The sequence below is a fragment of the Hipposideros armiger genome, unplaced genomic scaffold, assembly GCF_001890085.2.
Source record: "Hipposideros armiger isolate ML-2016 unplaced genomic scaffold, ASM189008v1 scaffold_59, whole genome shotgun sequence".
NCBI classification, from domain to species: Eukaryota; Metazoa; Chordata; class Mammalia; order Chiroptera; family Hipposideridae; genus Hipposideros; species Hipposideros armiger.
In genome coordinates, this window is record NW_017731409.1 from 1674795 (window position 1) to 1702578 (window position 27784).

General features: G+C 42.7%; 1 protein-coding gene across 2 annotated transcripts in view; it reads right to left on the reverse strand.

Annotated features, from left to right (window-relative positions):
- RAD51B (RAD51 paralog B) overlaps positions 1-27784 on the reverse strand; it is a 579424-nt gene that overhangs the window by 41630 nt on the left and 510010 nt on the right. For both annotated transcript variants that reach the window (XM_019641386.1, XM_019641387.1), the window contains exon 9: positions 4291-4369. In XM_019641386.1, coding sequence (XP_019496931.1) covers positions 4291-4369 — 79 coding nt within the window. The remainder of the gene's footprint in view (positions 1-4290; positions 4370-27784) is intronic.

Below are 27784 nucleotides of genomic sequence, written 5' to 3' on the forward strand. Positions count from 1 at the left end.
GAGCCCCCTTTGAATCAACCTCTTCCTTCTCCTGGGCCAGCCCCTCCTTTGGGATCTGCTTCTTGACCCAGTCAGCAGGGCTTTATTGCTATGAGCTCCCCGCCCTCACCCCCCACCCCCGGACAGCCTGGATGGCTCAGGAGAGCCAGGCCCTGGGTTTTCCCTAGGCCTCCTGCAAAATCAGCAACGCAGCCTGGCTGCTTTTAATTATAGCATCCTTCCTCCTGCCCTTGACACCGAGGTCCAGGGGTCCCAGTGGTGTTCTGGGTGGCACAACGTTTGGGGTTTGCTGGGGAAACAAAGGACACGGCCAAAGCAGATGCGAGTCAAGTTGGAGTTCACTGTGAACTCTCCTTTCCCGTCTGCAGCCATGTGGTGCTGTGGCTCCAACCCATTAAAGCCAATGCCCAAAGCCAACTCCTGCGTTTCCTTCTCCACTAGGTCCTGGCACCCCTTAGCCTCACTCTGGGTTAGCCACACCTCTAAGTTTTGCCACTCAGTGGGTGCTGGGGCTTTCATGATGAACTCTGGGGACATAACAAAAAATGTATTAATGGCATCCTCCACCCCCTTCACCTTTTCCACTTCAGTTGCACAAAAGAGCTGAACTCTCCCTCTGCTGGGCTTTGGCCCCTCTCAGAGTTCGAACTGACAGGAAACTGGTGGCTGTGAGCTCCCTCTCTCCTTTGGGGCCCAAGTATTTCCAGTGTTTGGGCCCAACCATGAGAGGCCAGGATCCCTGACAAGTGCCGGACAAAGAAGATGCAAACAGCAGTATTACCATGGTAATGGCCTGAGCCAGGCGGCCTCCTGAAGATGTTGGGAGGGTGGGTTTTCTTTCTTTTACTTTTTCTTTTTTCCCCCTCCCCCGCAAAAGAAGAATAGTTCCGCTCTCTATTTTACTACAACAATAGCGTGGACCGGCTCCTTCAAGTGTTTCAAAAAGCAGCCTGAGAAATCTCTACCCAAGCCCTTCAGCCTCTCCAGCCTGCCGTTTTATTGTCCCTCCCATCCCAGTGAACAAAGGGGCAGGAAGGGTATAAGGCCCCCAGTTGCCGGCTGTTCTCAGCATCCTAATCCTTGAGAACTGGTGAGGGGAATGGCCTGTGGAGCCGGTAAATGGAATTCTGGCCTCACCTTTTATTCCCCGCCTCTGCTTATGCACTCAGGAGCTCTCCAGGTATTATAAAACCTCCTGGTTAGCAGGCCAGTAGGAATCTTGGGGCTTGCCAAGGGGCTAAAAGGCACTGAGGGATCATTCCCACATTCACTAAAACTACCCACCACCCATCCCCACTGCCAGAAAGGCAGCCTGTTTGGGTTCTTCCCCACCGCTCCAGGCTGGCTCCATTACAAAGACTGAATGTGGCTGGGCTGGCAGTTTCTCTATTAGTTGGTACCACAAGAGCTGCCCTCACCCTTCCAGCCCTTCGCCTCTCCGTCCCTGTGCCCCTCAGGCATGAAGTGCATACCTCACCCCACTCCAGCTCCAGGTACCAACCACCATGCCAACTCAGGGCTATGATTCCAGAGCACCCCTCACACAAGGAGAGCTTCTTGGCCTTGACTATTGGTACCTTTCCAAGGTTACCATCCAGGGATCAAAGGTTTCTTTGCTTTAAACCTGGGGAACTGTGCAGGTGTTCTTTAGCTCAGTCATCTGGTAAGAGTGGGAGAAAAATGAGCTTTTTAAGTTCCAGTGTGTGGAGATCTCAAGGGTGCAGCTCTACTGAGCTGAGTGAGTGATAAGTACACCATCTCCTAGGAGAATCAGATAAAGCTGAAGTGGGAAGGTCTTTAGAGATTACCAAGGCTGATGACTCCAATCCAAGTAAGAAAAACATTTGCTCTGCAACCTACACACTCACACTCACACACACACACACACACACACACACACACACACACACACACACACACACCCCACATCACAAAACAGTATACTATATGTGATATAATCTGATTTTTCCTATTCTCTATTTCAATTTTTAAAAATACTGGTTGTGACTCATTTATTTTATTTTATGACTCACTAATGGGTTGTGACACAGTTTGCAAAGCACTATATCAAGGTCATCACTGTCATTTTCAAGCTGACAAGACTAGCGAGCCAGAGGTTTTCTCAAGATCACATCAGAGCTGGAATGGAACGCCAAGGGGTCTCCAGTAAAGGAGGGGTCCCCATTTTTCTGAGGCTCAGAGCTTCTTTTTGTTTTCCCAAAGTCTTGGGAGCACATACCTGGAGAGGGGGGACTACCCCGAGGTTTGTATTCAGTGGCCCTGCTGACAGGGGCAGAAGGGTTTTGCTCCTTTGGAAAACCTCAGAGACAAAGTATAGCTTGAGGCAGTGGAAGGAATAAAACAGCTTTGAAAGCAACCAGGTGAGGCTCTGTGGTCTCCCAGCCATTTTTATTTACTCGGTGGGGTTCTTGTGTCATCAGACATCAACACTTCCTGAAATTGTCTCTTTCCTGGACACACAGCGCCAGGTCAGCCTCCTTTAGTAACCCACTTGCTCTCGTTTTCTAACTTTTTCTAATAGTCTTTCTTTGTAGTGTTTTAACCTCTACCAACTAATTGTAATTCCAGTCTCTGCTTTCTCTAACAACTTCCTCTTTCCTGTCAAAATCATGATCTTAGCAAGGAGCATCAGAGAGGAAACCCTGCGAATCTTGTTCCCACAAATATCCAGCTCAGCCCTGGCTTGGAAATGCTCTTTACCGAAATGCCCAGGGATCAAGGCTCAATACAAGCAATCTGGGCAGAACTGGTGCTTTTCCCCCTGGAAATCTTCATCAAGATTTGCTATTTAGTAGACTTCTAATCTTTTAAGAAAGCCTCTAAAAATGAAGCGCCAAAGCCACGCTGCGCACTGGGTAAATAAAAGTCCAGCCTCCTGATTGCTTATTCCTTATACACCCTTAGAGAGTATGTAACAAAGGGGCCTGCTGTTTGCTTTGCTTAATCTGGTCTTGAAATCTCTGCTTCTTTGTCAGAAAACAATATTTGCGATTGTAAAAAAAAATATTTACCAAGGAACTTGGATAGCATAAGTCAAAGGCTAAGAGCCAAAGGTCAGTAGTTCTTACCCCAAATTTCCCCTGGACCTGAGTCCCTGCTGTGGAGCTCAGCTGCACCAAACAAACACACTGTTTTCCAGGTCCATTAAGAAGCGGACGTTTCAGGAAAGGAAGGAAAGGGAAGGCTGCAGCCTGTTCCTCCGTCAGAAGCATGAACTCTCCAGCCCGCCTCACAAAACTCCTGCTAGATCTCTGCATTGCAAGGTGTCTCCCTGGGGATATTGTGAGGACTCACCCTGTTTCACAGATCTGGGGAAAATACTCAATTTACAAAATCCTAAAGGGCAGATATTCCTCCGACACACAGCAATGATCATACGCTCCCTCTTCTGTGGTTTAGGCCAGATGTTCACCTATGCATCTCTGTGGCTAGGGCCTCCTGCCTGACAGTGGGGGACAGATGTGTATCCTGAGCATTTCTGTGGGGACCCTTCTTAATCTACAAAGCAGTTTTGGCCATCTGACCTTGTGGGCTAAGTTCAGGGGTGTTTCAATGGATCTCGTCACGTTCATTGTTTTCTGCACAGACCTGAAATCGGACACCTTCCCTACCCACCAGAGGATCTGGCATCTGGGAATGAGCCGCCATTCACTGTAGAGCAGTGAGTTTCAGGTTGTGGCTTTCCCATGGGTGCTCTACCATGAGCCAGAACCCAGCTCCTGCCAAGCCCAGGCCCACGTCCTAAGGCGCGGGTCAGGAAGGCCCGGTCCCCAGCTGGGACTGGAGCACAGGGAAGGAAATGGAGTTACCAGAAGGAGGCCAAGGAAGCGGTGCTCACGGAGCATGTGAAGTGCCCCGCAGGCTGCCAGCCCGGATGGTTCTTCAGTCTGCTGAGCGAGAGGGCTCTGAGGCAGCGCTGCGTCCTCCACCCTGGCCTCAGAGACTTAACCACCTGCTCCCTCACTCCATGGGCTCTATGAAGAGGAGTGAAGTGGTGGCAGTTTCTCCCTTGCTTGATTCAACCCTCATTCTTTGGTTGTCTCACTCTGTTAGGAAATTCTGTAGTTCTCTCAGCCCCAGTGCCACCTTCTTGCCACAACTGCCAATGTCTCTTACCTCATCAGGCTAAAGATCACTGGCTAATTCCTTTTGGCTTTGATTCTGTCCTGAGGTAGCTTCGATCAGGAGCATATAGCAATAATTATAAGTCACAATGAGCAGCACTGAGCACAGCCAGCTTAAAGACACGGCTTAATGTAAGGATCTTACCTTGAAGAACCAGGCCCTCCTTCTTGATGGTGTAGACAAATGAGGTAAAGGGAGCCAGAGGGGATTTGGCAACGAGAACCTGCACATAAAACACACGTCCCAGGGTTAGGCTAAGGAGACATCGGAGATGCGCCTTCATTCAATCTCCTTTCTAATCTGAGACAAACTGGTGACATATGATGACAGTCACAGGTTTAGTTTAAAAAAAAATTATTTTAGAACCAACTGAGTATCATTCCATCATTTAACTGATCACCTTGGAAGGATGTACATTTATTCCACCCATACTGTCACTCAATGCCATATTCTTGAATCAGTCCTTTTCGAAGTAAATTTCATTATTTTATGTCACATGCTTAAACAGTTACCTTTCTGTGTGAAGATAAACCTAGCCTGATTCTTTAATTTTATTCATAACCTTAGCTATTGTACTAAAAATAAATAAGTAGTCAAAATCTCTTAAAAGATAAAGATTTACCCTCATTGTGAATATTCAAAATTAATTGCTAAAGGAAAAGCTGTGGTAGGTTGCCACGGTGACCCCAGCTCTTCACCAGGTCCATATTGGTACCATTCCTCCTAGTTGCCTTCATGCCCCTTCACTGTGGGTTTGGACACATGACTTGCTTTGGCTAATAGAAATGTGTAAGTTCTCAGACTAGGACTCAAGAAGCTTCACATATTTCCACTCATTCTTCTATATTTCTGCTACTGTCAGAAAAAAATATATATCCAAGCTAATCTGCCATCTCAGAAGGAAGATGACAGTCACCTGGAGCAGAGCTGGCCAGCCAGGCCTATTCAAATAGTGACCCGCAGGAGAGCCACTAAGCTACATGCTTATTACCGTATGCCTGACTCTGAGATGTTGGTGTTGTCAGGAAGCATTATTGCAGCAAGAGCTGACTGATGCACCAGCCAACACAGCATTTCAAAAATATTTTGAGCAATGGCATTCTCCTAAAAAGATACCTACCTTAAAGGGAATGGTCATTTGGTCATTATCACTAACCCATTATCACACCTCATCTGGATCTACAGAACCTCTAAAAACTGGTGGATTGTTTTATTATAACATTTCTCCCAAAGGAAGACAGATATCAGCTTCCTGTTTTACAAATTAACATCATTAGAAACAGTGGCAGTTTGGCATTGAGCCACTTAGGTAATTGGGGAGGTAAGGAAGAAGAAAGAGATAATTTCAAATAACCAAAAGGCTTACATGTAATATCTCAATCTATCTCAATGTAACATTCACTGTCAACTGTGAGAAATGGTGGAATAATGTGGTGAAAAGATCACAGGTTTTCGTCATGAGTTTGAGTCTAGGCTCTTCCATTAATCAGCTAGGTGCCTATGGCAAGCCTTGCAACTTTACGTTGGTAGCCATCCCCCTTCTTCCTTTTGGTAAATAAGTTTCAACATTTCTCTGCCTCTTTTTCAACTAGGTGTGGCCATATGACCGAGCGTTGACTAACAGACTGTGAGTATAAGTGGCACGTAGAACTTCTGGGTTATATTTTCATAAGAAAACTGTGTGCTCATTGTTCCCTTTCCCTTTCCTCCTTTCCCCCTTCCCAAGGGCAGGAACCACAATCGACCAACCACGTGGATGTGGACATCCTGGGGTCACCTGTCCACCTCAGGATGGAGCCACTTGTCTGAACCACTATATTTTGGATGTGTTTGTCACTACATCATAGCATGACTTCTAACCAACTCTACGGCTCCGGACAACCTAGCTTTTTTGAGTCTCAGTTTCCTCACACGTAAAATGGGGATAACACCACCCACCTACATGGGATTATTGTGAGGATTAAATTAAGTATATAAAATGCTTGTTACTACATCAAACTAACAAGAATATTTTCAACCAATTCACCACATATGCTTCCCAAGTACTCCTTAGCTTTCACTCATCAAAAAAACAATATACTTTGCTTTTACGAGAAGGATTCACCTCAAGTTGAATCTCAATAACTTTTACAACTGCTCTAAAGTTATCTAGATAAACTTGCTTATCATCCTCAGAACCAATGAAGAGATGGTGGGCACTGACATCTTCCCGTCAAAAATATCTCACATGAAAATGAAGCTGGAAACTTTCTGACAGAGATAGTTTATGGATGTCCCTTAGGGAATGGCAGGTAGAAGAAAGGATGGTGTTTCTCAAACTTGAATGTGGTAGGAGTCATCTGCGGGTCCTGTTGACTTGCAGATTCCGATTGATTACCTTCTGAGTGGGGCCTGAGAGTCTGCATCTCTAATAAGTTCCCAGGAGATGCTGATTCTGTGGTCCACAGACCACGTTTTGAGTAGCTAGTTTTCAGGAAATCAGCCTGGCTGAAGAGTCTAAGATGGATGGACAAACAAGAGATGGGTGTCCTGGAGCCAGTTAGGAGGCTATAGTGATGGTTCAGAAATGAAATGGCAAGGGCCTCAACCACCGCTGTGTCAGAAAGAATGGGGGAAAGGAAATGGATAAAAGAAATATAAATCCTTTAGATCAAAGAGCAATAGATATAAACTAAACATATTTAAAACTTCAGATCTTTATTTTTTGCATGAAGCAATTAGATGTGAAACCAAAAAGGGATAAATTAATAATAATCAATAAAATATCACACAATATTTTTGAATATTATATTACCATTTTTATTTTATAGACTACAGAATCAAAGACCAGGGGGAAAAAAGGGTGTGATATTCCAATGCAACATAACAAATGGCATCTGGCCTCAGCCTTCCAGCTCAGTGGGGCTTACCTCCATTACCTGACTGCTTCCTCTCCCAGGGAGCACATGCCCACTTCTGTGGGCCAGTCCAGAGCCCCAGCCAGGAAGACCTCACCTGGAGGGACCTCACACCTGGAAGAACCTCCTTTCCAGGCAATCAAGGGGTTAGGACAGGCCACTGATTAATGCCCTGTCCCTCTCAAGCAGTGTTTAAAATAGGTCATCAAAAGGATGATTTGTGTGCACTAAGGAAGAGGAAATGATCGGTTACGTCAGAGGAATCCCACTTCCTCTTTTTCAGAAAGAGTTTCCAGATTGATAGAGCAGAGGGCTATCACCAACACGAAATATCTGATTTTTAGCAAAGAAAACTGTAACAAATGTTCAAGAGCCTTCTGGGTAAAGTGAAGACAAGTTAGGCTGCGTGCCAATCATATTAAGTGGTCTGGTAAGTGACCAAAGGATCAATAGCAATCTGGTGAGGGGCAACAACCTCAAGCAGAAACATACTGTATTTTAGCCCTGGTCCAGTCACGTTCAACATTCTTCCTGACCTGGATAAGGACACTGATGTGTTCAACCACATCCATACAACAAATGTGGCATCCAGCAGGGAATAGAACTCACAAAAACTGCTACTCTAACACAGCTTATATTCTAAAGGAGGCAAAAAGATAATAAACAGAATGAATGAGTAAAATATATGGTATGTTAGATGATTACATGAGAAAAAAGGCAAAGAAAAAGTATAGGAAGTGTACTGGATCAGAGAAGGGGGTCAATTTTAAATAGCGTAGTAAGAGGAGACCTCACTGAAAAGGTGACATTTGGACTTGTGGGTCATATAATTATTGATCCCATCCCATTGATAGGATGCTGAATATGGTAACAGAAGACAAAACATATAGTGCAAGAGTTAATATTTTAGATTAGAGAGTCATAATATCAAGACAAATCTCAACTTGGTTGGAATGTTGCATCCTACAAATCTTTTAGGATGTGATTTTATTGAAATATATATAAGGCCTTGTCCTTGAGAACTGAGGACCAATTATTAGTTATGGAATCTGGGAGATGAGATTTCGCATTCAGAGAATGGATCAAGAGTGTCAACTAACTACAGTTCAATACGAGTTGGTTGTGAGATGTGGCTCACACAAATCTAGTGTCATCTCAGGTTATACCAAAGGAGATGGTATCTGAAGCAAGGAAGAGATGGCCGTGCTCTGCTCCTCATTCTGCAAATCATGCTGGGTGCAAGGTGTTTGGATTGGAGTCCAAATTCCAAAAGGGAAACTGACAAATGAACAGGAGAACAACTGGAGGACCATCGAGGTGGTTAGACGCCCACAGCAACCCATGACCACAGACTCTTCCTTGCAAACATGATGGTAAAAGGCCCGTGGGGAAGGTGCATACTGCTTTTCATAGGAGTTTTCTGATATGGAGATTCTATGTGTTACACAGTAGAGAGGGGAAGTGCAAATTAGCTTTCTAGCCGAATAGATTTGGAAAAAGTGATGCTCGCCATGTATGTCTTTGTGAATGTAAATAGACTCTTCCCTGTTTTAGACTTGAATCCATATCCTATGCCTGTGCACTTCTGCCTTTCAAACTATAAATTATCCTCTTCCAAAGCAAGCCATCCTCCCTAGCAGATCATTTGGGCTGTGCCATTTCAGATGTTCAGTCATCCCATATGTTTGAGGTGTTCTAATCATTATCAGACGTGGGCTGTTGTCAAGAGCTGTTCTATCTTCTTCAACGCATAATAGCATAATACCCTGCAGGGAGGGCCTGATGGCTTAACAAAAATCTCCAGGGCCCTAGTGAAGAAATTTTATCACACTCAACCCGGTATGCAATGTGTGAAATTGGCTTTGGAACTCTCTGAGGATTCACGGAAACATGTAGTCAGGCAAGAATGAGTGCAGCCCTATGTGACTCAGAAAGCCTAGCGCGACACCAGTCAGGTGTGTGGCATTGTGAGCTGTTAGTTCCACCTCCTGCAAATAGCCAGATTGCTTTTCTCTTGAATGTTTCCTTCCTATCAGGCCAGTTTGACTCTACACTCTAATGAATATACTTTCTCCTCTCTTCATTTATTATTGCAAGAAACGTGGTCACTGATATTTTTAAATATTGTGTTTACTATGTACTAGATGCCGGGTCCTAAATCCCACTACCATCTGGAAGTAATTTCCGTTATTTGTACCACCCACCAATCCATCCATGTACTTATTCAATCCACAGGTATTTCCTGGGCACTTTCCTTTGTGCTGGGCACTGTTCTAGGTGCAGGGGGCAGATAGAGCAGGGGGCAAGACAGACAAGGTCCTTGCCCTCCTGCAGCTGACAGTCTGGTGGCGGAAGACACAACACAAGCAAGTCTTTAGGCCTTGAGCTTTTTTCACTTGAACATTCTCCTATGAGCCCCTCATTCTCGGGCATTCATTCATTCATTCATTCAATCCATCCAGCCGTCCACAAACATTTATTGATTACCTACTAAGGGTCAGGCAGATTCAATTTTCCCTGTGTGAATTTGCACTTTTTAAAAGGATGCCACCTGTTTCTACCTCGATTTATTTCTGAGATGTATGTTCTGAATTCTTGATGGAATTGCAAAGATCAGGGGCTTTTCTTTGACCCCCACCCTCCATCTCTTCTATAGGGCCCAGTCTAGCGCTTTGCATGCTAGGAGCTCCTAAAATGACTGACGGGCATTTTCCTCGCTGTTCTTCACTTTACCCCTGTGCTGTATGTGTGAGGGTTTTTCCCAATTTACAAGTGAAAACACAAAGGCCTAGCTGCTCTAAATAAACGCAGAAGGATTGGCTGGCCTGTGGAGCTCCCTGGCCTCCCCTCCCAGATCCTCTTCTCCTTTCCTCCTATTTATTGCCCCTCCCCTCAGGTACCTATTTTGCTCTGAGCAAATAAGCTGTCAGCTGATTCTCTTTAGCTCTAGAGTGGCAGCTGATTTAAACAGTATTACCCTTTCAGGTGTGTTTGCATTTTTAACATAAGACTCTCAAAGGAGAGCAATGGGTCTGAAATGGTGGAGAGTCCTATAGATCGGGTGAGTGGGGGAGCCTTCCGGGGTTGCCATAGTACTGAGGATGATGAAAACAACAATAGTCAACAGCAGACATTATTCCTCACAACAGCCTCTGAGGTAGGTAGCTTATAAGTGGTGAACCCAGGATTTCAATCCATGCCACCTGGTTCTATATTCCATACTTTCAACTCACCATGATGGCAGCCCCAAATATGTCATGCACAGATCAATCTACTTCCCTGATATAACAAAGCAAATGTGGCAGAATACATAATAGCAAATAAGGGCACATTTCCCCCCCTGCAGCATGACTATTGCAGGATTCAAGACAGAGAAGGGAACTGGACAAGGCCTCCATGCAGGTGGCCTCAGCTGTTCACAATGGCAGCCTTCCTTCTGCCCTTCTTTCTGAAAGTCCAAATCCTACCTCCTGTTTGAATACCTCATACAAATGCCACCTCTTCCAGAGAGCTTATGCTGATTTCTCCAGCCTGAGGTAACCAATCTCTCCCTAATCCCATCACACTTCACTTGTACCTTTCTAATGGTACTTAGTGCTTTCTCCGTTTTACAGTTAATGTCACCTGAATTTACTACCATGTATTTGAAGGCAGAGGCCATCGTCATCACTGCTGCTTCTTCCGGTCCCATCAACCTCCAGTATGGTGTTGTATACAAAATAGACGCTCAACTACGAAATGCAAAAATGAATGAGAGAATAAACGCACAAATCGGTGACCTTCAGAAGCTCTGACTCATACCTATTTTGAGGACTTATCTGGCACCCTCTCCCCAAAGTTGGGGGACTTAGAAGATGCCATAGAAAGGAGCAGGCTGCCCAGTCCATCACTGCCAAGATTCTCAGCTTGGGCAGGCCCAAAGTCAAGTCTTTGGTTTCAGCTTGCTATAGCATCACATGTTTTTACTGGCCTGATCCCACTTCCAAGAGGCTCAGAAAGTGGAAAAGGAGCCACACAGGGCAGACAGTGCTGGGCACAGGCACCTCAGGCCTCCTCTGGATAGTGACACCTTCTAGGGATAACGCCTGTGTCCTCCTTTGGAAGTACAGGTGTCACTCTCATCTGCCACAGCCCAGCCCAGCCTTTCTCCTCCACGGGTGGCCAGTGTGGAGCAGGCAGCACGGAGATGTTCGGAACCTTGGGTCCAGGCTATCCTGGAGGCTCCTTTTATAGCATTCTGGCAGGTTACACGAGTTCCTGCAACAGAGCCCGACCCTTAGGAAAAAGTGAGTTTTGCCTTTGTGGCCCAGGAAAGCAGACATGAACAGGCAGCCATGTGCTGAGAGTAAGCTGGCACCAATTCTTCACTTTCTCTTCTCTAATTCCTGTGCCAGGCAGGTTTCCTTTAACACCAGTAATGAATCCTTCCTCTCCGGTGTTTCCTTCCTCATCCCACCCACCACCTCAACTCTTACACGGGTAGGGGGTGAAGGGCAGAGCAAAAGGAGCTGGCAGAGGGAAAGTGTAAGCAGAAGAATTACTTCCTGCAGGGGCAGGTGGTAGGCCTGGCTTTCTTTTGATCCCTGCTCTCTGCTCCAAGATGCAGAGCCCAAAGGCAATGTAGTATGTTTGGGAAAAACAAAAAAACTGGGGTGAGAAGCAATTGAGGCAGATAGTTCAGAAATATGGCTTTGCATCCATCGACAATTTCACATCTTGCTAATGTTTTTAACCCTGTCTCAGTCTCCCCTATGGTCAGCAAGATTAGGTGGTGGTTGATGAAGTCAATGGCAATGTCCTTGTTGAATGCAGAATACTTTCATCTGCACGCAAGGGTCCTGCTGAGAAGCAAAGGAGGAAACCCACTGATTCTGAAATGTCCTGCAACAGGGACCCTATTATCTCACGTCAACTGGATGCCTGGGCTAATAAAACCCATTGCTAAGCTAAACAAACCTTTCCTCTAGCTGTGCCAAGTGTCTGCGACAGAAATCCTTCATGCCAGGGATTTTCCTCCTTGTCCAAGACTTAGAAAAAGGTTGTTTTCTCAGCTGCTTTGAAGCCCAGGAAGAGAGCCAGGGAGGCAAACAAGCCAGTCAGTCTTGCATCAGATAATTCAACAGGCTTTTGATAAGGTCAAGTCTTCTGTCCCTTCCCCAGGTTGAGCTGAACTCTCCAACCAAGCCCAGGGACAGAAGGGCCGGAAATACTCCAGACAGGAAGATCTCTGGGGCTGGAAGGAGGCCACAGGATCAGGGGGACTTCAAGTGTACCCGGTGATCCTCAAAGGAATTCCCGAGTCATTGTGTTAAGAAGAGCTGGAGGGAGAGGTGGCAGAGGTCCAGCTCCCAGTCCATATCTGGATCTCATACTGATAAAAATCTGCTTCATCACTTGGAAAATCGCTCTCCATGGAACACCGAAGCCTCAGTAGGAAAAGCGTCGCAGGAGAGTAGAGAATGAGTTCAGTGGCATCTAAGCTGCCTTCTCAAAATAGGGGAGTACGAGCTGTAAAAGTAATACAGTGCTGGGAAATGACAGGGTGGAAAAATGAACTGTATTTGAGCAGGTGTGAATTTATTCATTTAGCTACATGTGGCCAACTTCACAACGTTTCCTACAGAAGTGGGGGCAGAAATTAAGCTGATCTGAATCCCTAATTACATATAATTCTGTAATAAGTCTACAACTCTAGACCCTGGGAAGATTCTCCTAGAAAGTTTGGCCCTGTGGTTACAAGATCTTATTCCCAGAGTATCACTGTGCTCTCTTAACATCTCTCTGGTGATTGTTTAAAAATACTTTCCTATAATACATCAGGTTCCCAAAGCACATAAACTAAAAGAGCTAGCGCCTTAAAGAAAACATTAATTTCTTCAGATCGATAGGGTATTAACTTAGTAAATTATGAGACAGTAATAGTTCTGGGTCAGAGTGGCATTTTCAGTATACTTCCCCCCCCCAACATTTTATTATGAAAATTTTCAACCATACAGCAAAGTTGAATTTTATAGTGAGTACCCATACACCTACCAAGTAGATTCTACCATTAACATTTTATTATGCTTGTTTTTATCACTTATAAAATCATTTTATCACCTATCACATCAACCCATCTTATTTTTTTTATTGCTGTTGCATTTCAAAGTAAATTGGAAATATCAGTGCACTTTCCTCTAAATGCTTTAGCATGCATATAATTAACTATAAGCCTAATATCTGTTCATATATTTTTAAAACCATGTTGGCTTTTATTTTTTCTGTGAATTTTACATGTGGTTTGCAAGGTTGAGTGATTTTTCCCAAATTATCATTTTTCCCTAAAATCAGAGATACTTTAGTGACTGCATATATATGATAGTATGCAAATTTATACAGTGAAAGAATATGGGTCATTAGTTCTTTCTATATTAAATATCTGCTTTATTGAGGTATAATTTATCTGCAATGAAATTCTTTTTTAATATAGCATCTAAGCTATAAATTTCTCTCCAAGCACTGCTTTAGCTACATCACATAAGTTTTCGTATGTTGTATTTTTGCTCTCATCTTCTCAAAGTGTTTTCTGATTTCCCTTGTGATTTATTCTTTGACGTATTGCTTATTTAGGAGTGAGTGTGTGTTTAATTTGCACACACTTGAGAATTCTCCACATTTCCTTATTATTTGTTACTAATTTTATTCCATTGTGATTAGAGAATTTTGCATGGTTTCATCCTTTTAAATTTATTGAGGCTTGTTTTGTGGCCTAATATAGGTCTACCAGGAGAATGTTCCATGTGCACTTGAGAAGAATGTGTATCTGTTATTGTTGGTGGAGTGCTCTACAGATGCCTGCTTGGTTTACAGCATTGTTCAAGTCTTCTATTTCCTTATCGATCTTTTGCCTAGTTGTTCTATCCATTATTGAAAGTGGGTATTGAAGTCTCCAATTACTATTGGCTTTTTTTGTTTTGTTTTAAAGATTTTATTGGGGAATTGGGGGAGGGAACAGCGTTGGGGAATCAGGAAAGGGGAACAGACAAGTTGCTGTCATTTTGTTCTTCAGTCTAGTTGTGGAGGACGTTGTTTCACTAGCCCGTGTTGGTATTATCATTGCGCTCTTCCTGGGTGAGACAAGGATCAGTCGCTGACCTCTGGAGGGCCACTCATGGTGGCTCGCGGCTGCTCAGCTCGGGCTGGACTAGAACCGCTGTTGCTCAGAGCTCAAACTCTTGAGCGAGCTCTTAACCAACTGAGCCACTCGACCGGCCCCCCGTGTTGGTATTATCATTGCGCTCTTCCTGGGTGAGACAAGGATCAGTCGCTGACCTCTGGACGGCCGCTCATGGTGGCTCACGGCAGCTCACGATGGCTGCTGGCCACACATGGTAGCTTATGGCAACCCACTGCATCCCCACTGAAGCCTATGCCATCGCCTGTGACTCATGGCAGCCCAGCTCCAGGTAGAGCTGTTGTTCACCATCTTAGCTGTAGAGGGCGCAGTGTCACTAGCCCCCATGTGGGATCCAAACTGGGGCCCTGCTGCTCAGAACTGGCATCCCAACCCAGCTCTTAACCAATGTGCCACTCGGCTGGCCCCTCCAATTACTATTGTTAAATTGTCTATTTCTCCCTCAGATTCTGTCAGTTCTTGTTTCATGTATTTTGGGGCTCAGTTGTTAGGTGTATCTACAGAGGGTACCAAAAAAATGTATACACATTTTAAGGAAGGAAAAAGCTATTACAATTGAAATATGCAATATATACTGATAACAGAAGATGAATACAAGTCACGTTTGACTTCTGCAATTATAAGAGGTGCTCAAAGTGGTTATCATCAGCGTCCAGACCCTTCTGATTATGGCGAACCACTGCTTGAGCAATGTTGACCAAAGTGTCCACTTGTATACATTTCTTTGGCATCCCAGGTATATTTATAATTCTTATGTTTTCCTGATGGATTTACCTTTTTATCATTAGAAAAATGTCCTTTTTTTGTTTCTAATAATACTTTTTGTCTTAAAGTCTATTTCTCTGATAATAGTGTAGCAACTCCAGCTCTCTTTTGGATGCTGTTTGCATGGTGTGTATTTTTCCATTCTTACACTTTCAACTGATTTGTGTCTTTGACTCTAACGTGTGTCTCTTATAGACAGCATGCAGTTGGATCATATTTTTTTTTTTACCCATTCTGCCAACCTCTGCCTTTTGGAGTGTTTAGTCCATTTATTTTTAATGTAATGATTAATAAGGTAGGATATATGTCTGCCATTTTGCTATTTATTATTATGTATCTTATGAGTTTTGCTCCTCTATTTTTCCATTAGTAACTTCTTTTTGTTAGATATTTTTCTAGTATACTATTTTAATTCTCCTGTTGTTTATTTTTGAGTTATTTTCCTGTAGGTTATCCTAAGGATTGCTATTAACCTTTTAACTTAAAACAATCTAGTTTGGATTGATACCACCTTAATTTCAATTGTTTACAAAACCTTTGCTCCAATATAGTTCCACTCTCTTCCCTTCCTTTGTACTACTACTGTTATTACACCTTTACACATTATATGTCCATCAGCACAGTTGTATAATTATTGTTTTTTGTAGTTGTCTTTCAAATCAGACAGGAAGAAAAGAATTACAAAAAAATATACATTCATACTGTCATTTAGATTTATCTATGTATTTAGATACATAGTATTTACCAGTGCTCTTTATTTTTTCATGTGGGTTCAAGTTACCCTATAGTGTCTTTTAATTTCAGCCTGCAGGACTCCTTTTAGTATTTCTTGTAGGACAAGTATACTGGTGATAAATTCTCAGATTTTGTATATCAGAGGATGTCTTAATTTAGCCTTCCTTTTTGAAGAATAGTTTTGCTGGACATACAATTCTTCTTGATAGTCTTTCTTTCAGCAATTTGAATATAGGTTTACCCCACTATCCAAAAGTAGAGAATTCCTATGAAACCTTTTGAGAGCTGAAATGGAGTAAAGTGAAGAAACAATTACCATTAATTTATATGGGAAAATTTTTGAGTGTTCTCTGACCCAAAATTCAATGCACACACAATGTCTTTACTTCATTCACCATGATCACAATACTTAATGACTTCCAGTTCCACGCTAAGCACAACAGCCTTACAAAGCTCTCTTAGGCTTTTCTCTTACCTTGGGACACATCCTGCTAACAGATGCACAACATAAATTGAGATAAAGCACAGATGCTCACAGATACAGTTCAAAGCTATAGAGGTTTGATACTGAGATGCTGAGTGTAGTTTCTCGGGAAGTAGCTTGATGGTGCCACTCTCAATGCTTGGGGTGCACATGCCTCTATCATGGATTGATGCAGGACAAATGCTGACGCTATTTTCACTTTTTGCCTTTTTTCGTAAAAGTGAAAATTCTCTTTATATTTCTTTCAGTTAGTGAAAACAGGCATTAATGTACGTCTTTAGAAAAAATGAAGTGGTACAATGCAAACTTTTGAAAAGCAGGGGATACCTGTATGCCATTCCACTGCCTTCTGGTCTCTGTGGTTTTTGATGATATGTCAGCCAATAGATTTTTTTGAGGATCCTTTGCACATGAAGTCACTTAGTGACTAATGATTGAACAGTTGATGATTAAACAGATTTCCCTAAATGAACCAGTAAGTCTCCCAGCCTTTGCTGAGGGTCTCTGTGTGTGTTGGGGCATGCTTTCAACTCTCCAACAAGCAGTTTAAAACTCAGTCTCACCTTCACTTCCTGCTTACACAGACCCTCAAGGTCAGCCCGAGGTGAGAGCTTAGGATCCTCTCAGGTCTTTTCCTGGGCAGGAGCAAAGCCCTGAGAGTGTGCGGTGCCTTCTAGATTCCCTGGTACATGTAGGACCTTTATAAAGCCCCCTGTGGAAACCTCATTCCCCACATTTTCCTTTTACATTTTTTGGTCAACACTTCTTGTTAGCTCTACCTGGTAAGCAGGACTTAGGCAGCCATGATGGTAAGAAATTGCCAGTGATTATTTTTGACAAATGCCCTGTGGGTAGGACTGTTCACATAAACCAAGCTCTGAGTCAGGCCAAATAAAGAGAAGTCCTGAGAATGGAGCTTTCAGTGAGCTGTGAGACAGGTCAAACAGTGACAATTCTCTTGGATGGGGCTTATGGGAAGCCCCCTGTCCTGCCCCCTGCAATGGCTGCTAGGCTGCTTGCTGGCTTATAAAGCTATTATAGTTGCAAGACAGTTGGCTTTCAAGGTCACTGCAGAGCTGGAGAGGGAGAATGGGATTATGGAAAGTTAAAATGACACAAACCTTGTTGTTCTTACTGCGATTCACCTCCTTTTTTTCTGAATAAACACCTCTCAGATTGTTGCAAGACTTTAGTTAATTTTCAGAGTTCTGAAAAACTTGATTTTGACAGTTTCTATCAATGTTGTTGTTGCTTCTGTGGAGGTACAGAGTTTTTGAGTGCCTCACTCCACCTCTCTGTACATTGAATATCCCATGCCAACTTTTTAAACATCCTGATTCAATATCCATCTTTGTTCTCTCTCCCTATTCAGCCCTGCCACTTTCTTTTCCTGTTTTAAACATGTTCACAATTCTAGAAGATTGATTTTTTAATCAACTTAATGCTTACACATAATTTCAAATAGTAAATAATATCATGTTGTATTGTCTTTAAATTTATGTCAGCTATCATATTTTTAATTTCCAGAAGCTCTTTATTGTTTTTTGATTACTTCTAATTCCGCATGCCCTATTCTTGTTTTTATATAATCTTTAACTCTCTGAGGATACTAATTACAGTTATTCTAAGTATTTTTTCCTAAGTCTTGCATTATCTCTAATTCCTCATGGTTCCTTTTTTCTGTGTATTTTGTTGTCTCTTTGATGTGAACAAAGTCTAATGATCCTTGGTTATTCAGTCATATTTAATTTATAAAATATATTTTATTCTAAAAACATAATTAGAAGCACTGTGTAATGGACAACATTTTTAAACTGGTGGGATCCATTGGAGAGTGATCAATGTCAATAAATAGATACTTGGATTGATATTTACAGAAAAGAGTTGTCCAATCTCATATGTTTGCTACATTCTAGAAGCAGGGCTGAAGAAGGAGCTTCAGATTCACCATTTGGCATATATAATCCCTTGTTTTAGCCAAATGCCTCCCCTTGTCTTCTGCTTTGTTTGAGTCCCAAATCTGAAATTTCTCTAATTCATTTTCTCCAAAGATAAATTTTGGCCTTCATCCTGGGTTGGAGACTTGTCACCTACCTGTCCAGCATGAGAAAAGGGGTCCAACTACTTCATGTATTTCATATACAATTTTCAACGAATCTGTTGTTTTCATCTGCTTTACTTTCTGTGATATCTGGTGTTTCCAAGTCCTGAGGAAATCTTTCAAGTGTTCTACCATTACTCTACATTGAAGGCAATTTGGTTTACAGTTTCCTCTGTTATAGCTTGTCAATCTTCCATCACTTCCTGTCTTTCAGTATTTTCAAACCTGTTAATGTCTCAAAGAGATTCCCAATCTCTTTGCTCTTTTGGGCTAACATTATGTATTTTTTTATTAAACTGAAATAATTTCAGAAAGATCATGAGAAAGGATGGAGATAAACACACGTGGTCATAACCTCCACATTACAGAGGAGGCCTTCTTTGTGAACTTTAGTTCTTCCATCTCCAATTAGTTAGTGATTTGGTGGCATTAACATAATACCAGCTTTGAGGGTCAATTACATACATACGCCCATATGTATACAAGGGTGTGCAATATAATTTTAAACTATCATCAAATCATTCTTATGGGGGGCTAAGAAAAGGGGGCTTGGGGCCAAGTATAATCATCCTTATTACAAAATGTAAGACACTTACATTTAGTCAGTCATGGCTTCAAATCTTGGCTATATGATTTTGGATAATCTGACCTCTATAAGTATCACTTTCCTAAAATGAGCACAATAATACCAACCCCACAGACTTTACTGTGAGGATTAATGAGATGAATGACATTAATGAAAAATGTGGCACCTCATAAGAACCTAAGAAATATTGGGTTATTTTCCGCTATGGTGGGAGAGGAGATAAAGATGCAGGAAAGTTAGTAACTTCCCCCATTTTGAAGGCTAGAGAGTTCAATAATCTAATCGCCTCTGCTTGTTGCCCATGGGAGAGTATCTGTGTTGAAAGGCTGATGTACATTTTCACACGCAAGCTGTAGCACTGTACATTTAGGTTTCAAGTGAGATTTCTAACCATTACTGAAATGTTAATGTTACCATTTGTTAATATTACTACTGGGTGCTGCTAAAGGAAGAAATAAGAACTGAGTCTATCAAGAGTAAGATCATGGCTATCATTACTACATTTAAACTTTAGTTTTAATGTTTTTTAAAATCAAAAGTTAATGTAAATACCATTGATTTTAACTTTCAAATAAGTACTATGAACAAGTATGTGCTGGTTTCATTGTCATCTGAATTCGGAAATTTCAGTCTAGTAAAGCAACCAAATACTCTCACAGGCAATTTCAAATGACAGAGATCCATTCTTTTTCTCTACCCTAAATTCAGGAATCTAAAAACGACCAGGGGCCAGTCAAGTGGTTCAGTTGGTTAAGAGCATGAGCTCTGAGCACCAGAGTCGCCGGTTCGATTCCCACATGGGCCAGTGAGCTGCACCCGCGCTGAGCTGCTGCTGAGCTGCTGCCGGGCCACTGGATGGCTCAGTGGTTAGAGTGAGCGTTCTTAGCAACAAGATTTCCAGTTCGACTTCTGTATGGGATGGTGGGCTACACCCACCCACAACTAAGACTGAACACGGCACCCTGAGCTGAGCAGTCGCGAGCTGCCGTCAGGCAGCTGGATGGTAACTGGACTTGGGAGCTGAGCTAGCTGTGCCCTCCACAACTAAGATTGAAGGACAACAACTTTGTTGTTCCCCTTCCCCAATTCCCCAACACTGTTCCCCTTCCCCGATAAAATATTTTTTAAAAATTAAAAATAAATAAATAAATAAATGAAAATGACCAGGAAAACAAGCTGCAAATAAGCTCTGTCCAGACGTAAATGCTAAGCTCTCTGAATATCCAGTGAGGCAGGCCTGACTTCCCAGCACCATCCACACACCCACAGGAAGCAGAGATGGATCTTCTGGCCCAGGCTTGGGAGGAAATACAGCCAAGGCAAGGCAGCTCTGGCCTGCAAGGGTCACAGAAGGAAAACTGTGGCCTGCAATTATTATGGTAAAAAGATGCCAGGAATTCAGAGGGTGTGTCTTGAATTCTGAAGCACACATCCCCATTACATCATGCCTGGGCCACATGGGATTTTCTTTAGTCTCACAGGAATCGATTCGAGGAAGGCAACATGTTTCTATGTAAAGAGGCCGAACTCTGGACTTGAGATCTGAAAACAGCTGGCCAAGTGGGACTGGTTTGTGTAACGTACCACATCCCTGGCCCTGCTTGGATGGGTGGAGAGGCTATTTCTAGCGGAAAATCAACACACTCTTTCTTCAGAGCATGATCAAATTAATTCCCTGTGTTACAGCAGCATTCTTATCATTGCCCTAAAACTCCCCTCCAGTGGAAAAAAAAGGGCAAAGGACAAGAAGGGAACACAAGACAGGATTTCAGATGAGTTGAAGGTGTAAGAGAGAGTCAACAGAGGACCCTTCCCATCCTTTCTTTTAGGGCTTAAATTAAATATAATTTGAACTAGTCTTTGCAACAAGCTCAGTAAGATGGAGGAGACCTAGAACTTTATACAATCACTTTCTTGGGTGTTGTCAGGACATAACCAGGGACCTGTCAGTTTAGACTTTTGTATTTTTTTTTAAAGATTTTATTGGGGAATTGGGGAAGGGGAACAGTGTTGGGGAATTGGGGAAGGGGAACAGCCAAGTTGTTGTCCTTCAATCTTAGTTGCGGGTTGGCATACCCCACCATTCCATGTGGGAGTCAAACCGGCAACCTTGTTGTTAGGAGCATGTGCTCTCACCAGCTGAGCCATCCTGCCACCTGTTGGCAGCTCAGCGGCAGCTCAGCTCGGGCGCAGGTCATTGGCCCATGTGGGAATCGAACCAGCAAACCTGTTGCTCAGAGCTTGCGCTCTTAACCAACTGAGCCACTCAGCCAGCCCAGTCTTTTGTATTTTTAATATTTTTAATGTGACTCTATCTAAATCTGTATATAAACACAGAGTGACTAGTTTAACAAGTGTTGTTGTGAGTGAAAGTACCTTTAACCCACAGAAATGGGCTCATAGACTAACATAATTAAAAAAATTGGGAATCTGCAGGAGAAGGACTTGAGAAAGAACTTGGTAAGAAGAGCTTAATAGCAACCAGATTAGATTTATAAAGAGTTAAAAAAGTATCTATTTCTTTGGGAACCCACCAGATTTCCATTTGGGGCCCATATCAAACATGAGGACTCTTGGCGGACATGGGATAATAATAGTGATAAGAGCTAACATTTATTATTTAAGCTCTTGCTATGTGTCAGGTGCTATTCTATGACATGTAATCCTCATATCAACCTTATGAGGTAAATACCATTATCCCCATTTAATCAATGAGGAAACTAGGTACAAGTCAATCAAGCAAGTCTAATGATTAATCTAGGTGAATGTCTGGCTGCCCATGCCTATGACTGTTCTTTACAGAAGAACAAGTGAGCCCACCCAGCAGCCACTTAGGGGTCTGATTTGAGGGTGTCAGAAGGAGTCAAAATCTTTCCCCTCTCACTGTCTGGTTAAGGTCTGAAATTCGCTTTAGGATCATATATTTGGGCTAAATCTGTGTCTTTGGGCAGTCTTTCTGGTTGACACAAACACACCACCAGGTAGAGCACAGTCTCCAGAATGAGTCAGTAGATAATTTAGCCTGAAATGCAGGACCTTGAAGCTGAAAATACAGATGAGTACTGACCATCAAAAGGGTCAGGAAACTGTCCAATGGAAGATGTTCCCTGGGCTGGGACGTCTGGATAGGGCTGTTTGTGGGGGTCCAGCACAGCCTGGCACTGAACCCCCAAAGGAACAAGATGGGGGGTGTTAAAGTCTTCCTAGTCTGTCACCATGCTAAGGGTTAGCCCTTCTCAGAATTTTTAGGGTCTTTTTCAAGTATCATAAACCCACAGGCACTTTTTTTTCTTAATGTTGACTTGACTGCACTATGGAAGTATTTACTTGCCAGTCCTACCAAACAATTGGCTTTCTCTGTCTTTTCCCCTCCCCACACTATGAATATAGCTTTATGTTTTTTTTTTCTGATTATATAAATAACACATGTGTACTATAAACAATTCAAGCAATACAGAGCGTAACGAGGAATAAAGCAAACCAGCCCCTTCTCAGTAATTCTGGGTGAGGGAAACGCTATGTTAGGAATTACAGAGCAGAGTGTGGGGATCTCAGCATCCTTCTCTCCCTAGGGACCTTCAGAGGTGGGATAGGAGGCAAGTCCAGAAGATCTGGCCTTAAAACGTCCTAAACTCTTTCTGGGCCCATGCCTTTCCAGCGTCATCTTCCATCTGTCACCCCTCTGCCCCTGTTCTTCCACCAGGCAGGGAACTAACTGCCTTCTAGAATGGCACACAGCAGCCTTGGTTTTGCCCAATTAGGAGGCACAACCATGTGAAAAGCTTCTTCTTTGTTTCCCCAGGGTACCCGTCTTAAGTAATAGCTCTCCATGTTTTTTTCCCCTCCTTCCCAAGGAGCTAATCATGTTTTTTTTTAGAAGTAAACTAGAGCTCTGCCTAATTACTATGGGACAAAAGCTGTTTTCACAAAGAAAAGAGCCCACAGATTGAAGAGTTTTCAACGCCCTGGCAGAGGTCTTCTAATGGCAAAGAAGAAGAATGAATTAGAAGTAACTACCCTAATGACACTGAGGATTCCTGCATACACAGGCAGGCAGGTTCATCCCTACAGCACCAAGCCAGACTCTAGAACAGTGGTTCTCAACCTGTGGGTCGTGACCCCTTTGGGGGTCGAACGACCCTTTCACAGGGGTCGCCTAAGACCATTGGAAAACAAAAAGATATTTACATTACAATTCATAACAGTAGCAAAATTACAGTTATAGAGTAGCAACGAAAATAATTTTATGGTTGGGGGTCACCACAACATGAGGAACTATATTAAGGGGTCGCAGCATTAGGAAGGTTGAGAACCGCTGCTCTAGAAGGACTGAGATACCAAAGAGGAAGAAAGGCCAGAGAAAAGAGAATGGAGGCAAAAAAACAAAGACAAAAAACAAAAGCCAGGTTCAGCAACACAAGAGCCAGGAGACCTCAATCCTCTTCCACCCAGCTGCAGAATCTCAGACAGCCAGAGGTCACGTGATGTGGGAATGTGACCTTGGGGACAGCAAGGGGGATGGGCCTAAAGGCATCTCATTGTTCTGAGCTTGGATTTAGTTGGTGACCCGGAGCAGTTTCCTGAGCCATCTTCCCTTTTAAAATTAGGATTGAGAGGACCAATTAAAGTGGGCACTATTGAAGGACATTAATAAACAGCTATATTTAAAGACCCATTTAGTCTAGACCAGTACAGAACAACTTTTATGGCCTATTGGTATGTTTACTATGCTCTTTGGTGTTTCTGGACAAGGTTAACGATGAAGCAAAACATGGCTACAATATTAACAGATGAAGCCAGCTGTCTCTGAAGTAAAGCTACTGGTGGCTACTTTTCTAGCTTGGGTCAAAGTTGTTTGTTTTTTTAGAAAATAATTAAAAATAGAAATACTTAAAGTCTTTTTCTGAAATGAATTTAAGTAACATAATATTTCATTCATTTTACTGTCATCATCTTGACTACATTTCTGTACATCAATAACCATGAAACACTATGCTGCTATGAAAAAAGATTAGTAACTATGTTTACATGGAATGATCATCATGATGTATGGAACGACTTAAAAAGCCGGTTACAGGGCATTATATATGTAGGCACAGACAATGTCTAGGAGATGAAACACCTCTGTAGGATTTCCCTCCTGCTCTGTAGTATTCTATATTGCTTGATTTTTTTGTTGTTGTTGTTCACAACAAGCATGAATTATTTTCACATTTTCATTTCAGAATAAACAAAAACATCCTCTCCCTCATACAGGTAGGGAAAGTCAAGTTAAAGAGCGAGTGCCCTTCCATACTCAGCCATCAATCCAGCCAGGATATGCCATTCATTGTTGCCAGAAATTCCCCGTGGAGCAGGCATAGACTCTAGCAGAATGCCACAGAAAGCAGATCATGCCAGCATGAAAATACAGGCCCTAAAAAGGGCAGACACACTTGGCAATTATATAAAACCATATTTACAATAAGTGTAAGCAATGGTTACTTAGAACTGAATGACTTATTTCATGTTATACCAATTCAACAAACATTTACTGAGTGCCTCCTATGTCCTGGATACTGAGCTAGATATTAGGGAAAACAAAGATGAATACGATGAGGCTCCTGCCCATAGAGGCTAAATGGCCAGCTTTGAAGTAACCCAGGAGGCTCCCGGGATCCAGAAGATGACACGAGATGTAAAACACACAAACTTCCCAGCTCTTTGCCTTGGGGTGGACAGCAACTCAAGGCTTTTATGGTTTAAATGCCTGTGCTTTCAGCTTTCCCTAAGTAATCTGATCAGTCTGAAAAGAGGTATCCTTGTAGAGTATATGGCTCACATAGCTATGTGACCTTAAAGAGAATTTTCTCTCTGTCAGACAAGCAAGGCTCCCTGCATATAAACCCAAAATCCTCCCTATTGGACTACCACATTTTAAACTCTTGAAACCATGCAAACCATTCTTGGATCCCTCGTATCTACCTGCTTTTCAAACTCTTTAGCGGGTCCTTCTCAGCCTGGGCCAGCCAACTCATTGCTCTCACCTCTCACCTCTCCCACCCCTGATCACTCTCAAACCTAACTCTGCTCATTAAATATGTCCAGCACGCCTTTCCTTGGACATTCTCCCTTCCCCGAATAAACTTCTTTAGAGCTCAGCTCAAATATCACCTCCTCTGTGAAGCTATCCTTCACCCCTTCTCTCTGCCTCAGGCAGGATCAGTTGTTCCCTGTCCCCTCTATGTTAAGAAGCTCTGATTACAGAATGATTCGCAGGCTCTTACTCAGCCTGGTTGAGTTGTTAAAATACTGAAACACTGCCATGTCATTTGGCAAATAGCTGCTGTTCCTAAGGCCCCACAGGCCCCACTGTTTCACTAGCCCCAGGACCCTCCCACAGGACCCTCCTACAGGAACCTCCTTCCAGAAGCCCCATCTTCCAGGCCTGGCACCTTCCTGCCTGGTCTCTTCCTGTGCAGGACCAGTTGTTAAATATTTTTACTATCCTCCTGCCCATCACACTACATTATGGTCAGTGGTTCCTAGACTTGCCGATCCAGCTAGAATTTGAAAATTATGTTTTATTTGTCTTTGCTTTTTCCAGAGCCTAGTCCAGCGCACAGTAGATGTTCAGTAAAGGCCAGGTTGCTAAATGGCCACAGCTCCAAAATTATTACTAATTTCATCTCAGTTACTTTTTTGATGCCACTTCTGAACTGGAAAGAATATTTTATAGCCCATCATTAATGATTAAGTGAGACTAAACCAGAAAAGGTTATATTTTTGTCGTGGAAGAAATGACATCAAGGACTTACATAAAGTTTAATATGTGGCAAAGAAGCCACAGCTGACTAAAACCCCCAAATGATTTTTTAATTGCCTTTAAGTCATTAGTTTTAACTTACTCTTTATCTGAACCTTTTCAAAGAGGCTTAGAAACCAGAAAAGCTGTTTAATGTAAGTTTCATGTGTTTTTCTCTCTACATTGGTAGAATGAAACAAAAAGGCGGAAAGAAAACCAGAGAGAGAAAAAAACTAACGTAAAAGGAAGAAGAGGAGAAGCAAAAGAACAGAATCCTCTAGAAACCAGGAAGGTGAACCTGAATAATCAGAACTGGCCTCTACCTAGTGGGGGGATAGAAACGCCAATTTAATAATAAAGGTTCTCATTATTAAGCTTTTCCGGCCTCACATTTGTACATAACTATGAGTATCTAATGTGTGTATTATTCAGTACTCTTTCTGTTGCAAGTCACAGACATGCAATTGGGACTAAACTAACAAACAAAAGTGGTTAGCTCATGTAACTGGAATGTTCAGGGGTAACTGACCTCAGGCGCAGTTGGATCCAGGGCATCAAATGATGACTTCAGAGCTTCCCCTTCTCCCCATGGAATATTCTCTCTCAATCTTGGTTTTTTCCCCTTTGGATTGACTCCCTTGTCATTCTCAAGTGGGTTCCCTCTGTATGGGGGCAAAGATGGCCACCAGGAGCTCCGGGCTTACATCCACCAAGTTAGCAACCCCGATTGTTCCAGCAAAGTCCTGGGTTTACTCTCATGTGCTTAGCTTGGGTTAACTGACTCATTAGAAAGGGTATGAGATTCTTCCATTGGTCAGACCTCTAGCCCGTAGGTACAATTGGCCCTATCTAGATAATGGGCTGAAAATTGAAGAGGGGCACTTCCTTATAAGAAGATCAGGGTGCAGGTATAAACAAAGGGGTATAAATCAAGGGCAAGTAAAAATACCAGACGTCTACCATACTGTTCATGAAGCAAGACATCTAGTGGCTCCAAGTCACTCTAGGGTTAGGCAGACCTGAGTTTGACTCCTTCTCTAGCATTCACTAGTTGTTTTAGCTTTAGAACATTTTTGTAACCTCTCTGAGCCTAGTTCCCCAACTGTGAAATCAGTGTAATAATATCCACTTCATAGTGTTATTGTAAGAACCCATCTCACAGTATATTGTAAAGACAATGTTTGTATAGCTTTTATCATGTGCCTGTCACAGAAATGGCAGCTGTTAATGATATCAGCATTCTCTGGGAAAGCTATGAAAGGCACGAAGGCTCTTTCCTACAGAAATAGGTAGGAAAGAAGGTAGATTGTCGCAACCTAGATGCAAACCGTGGTGCACAGCCTCATTTTTCAGCCCCCCGGAGTCCACTGGCTTGATGTTGGCACTTGATAAGCATCCCCACCTCCAATTCCTTAAACTCTGCTCAGCCCAGCACCTTATACTATACTAGTTCAGTGGGACAGAGAATTCCACTTGTGTGCCAAATGGATCACTTTCTATATATCTGTTCATGACTTTAGAAAAGTCCTAATTCTAGGTTCCCAATATAAGAACGATATAACTTGAAAATGGCCAATGCCTAGTTACAATTTGAGTCAGCAATTAAGAATGCTAAGTATACTAATCCCAATAATTTTATTGCCTTTGGCCCAGTGAGAGAGACTGAGAAGGTAAAGATTCAGGGAAAGCCAATTGATTTTAAGTTATAATTGCAGAGTTGTACCTTAAACTGAGCGAACAAGAAACACTCACAATTACTTAACCTCTTTGTGCAGTAGTTCCCTCATCTGTGAGATGGAGATAATAGTACCCACCTACAAAGATGGGATCATTAAATGGATAATGACATGTGTAATGGTACATGGTTAAGCATTTGATAAATGTTAGCTGTGCTTGTTACTGTTGTGAAGCACGACTGCACTGGAAACCAGTAAGTTCGGGATCGGACTGGTCCTTTGACAAATAAGAGATCCTCGCCTTTTGCAAAAAGGACCATTTGAGAGATCTGGCCAAGCTTACAGATTTAGAGCCAGGTGCAGCTGGGAAGAGAAGGCAGCAGTCTCTTCTCCTAACTTGTCCCTTTGTTGTAAGCCTTGTGGGCCAGCTCTTCCG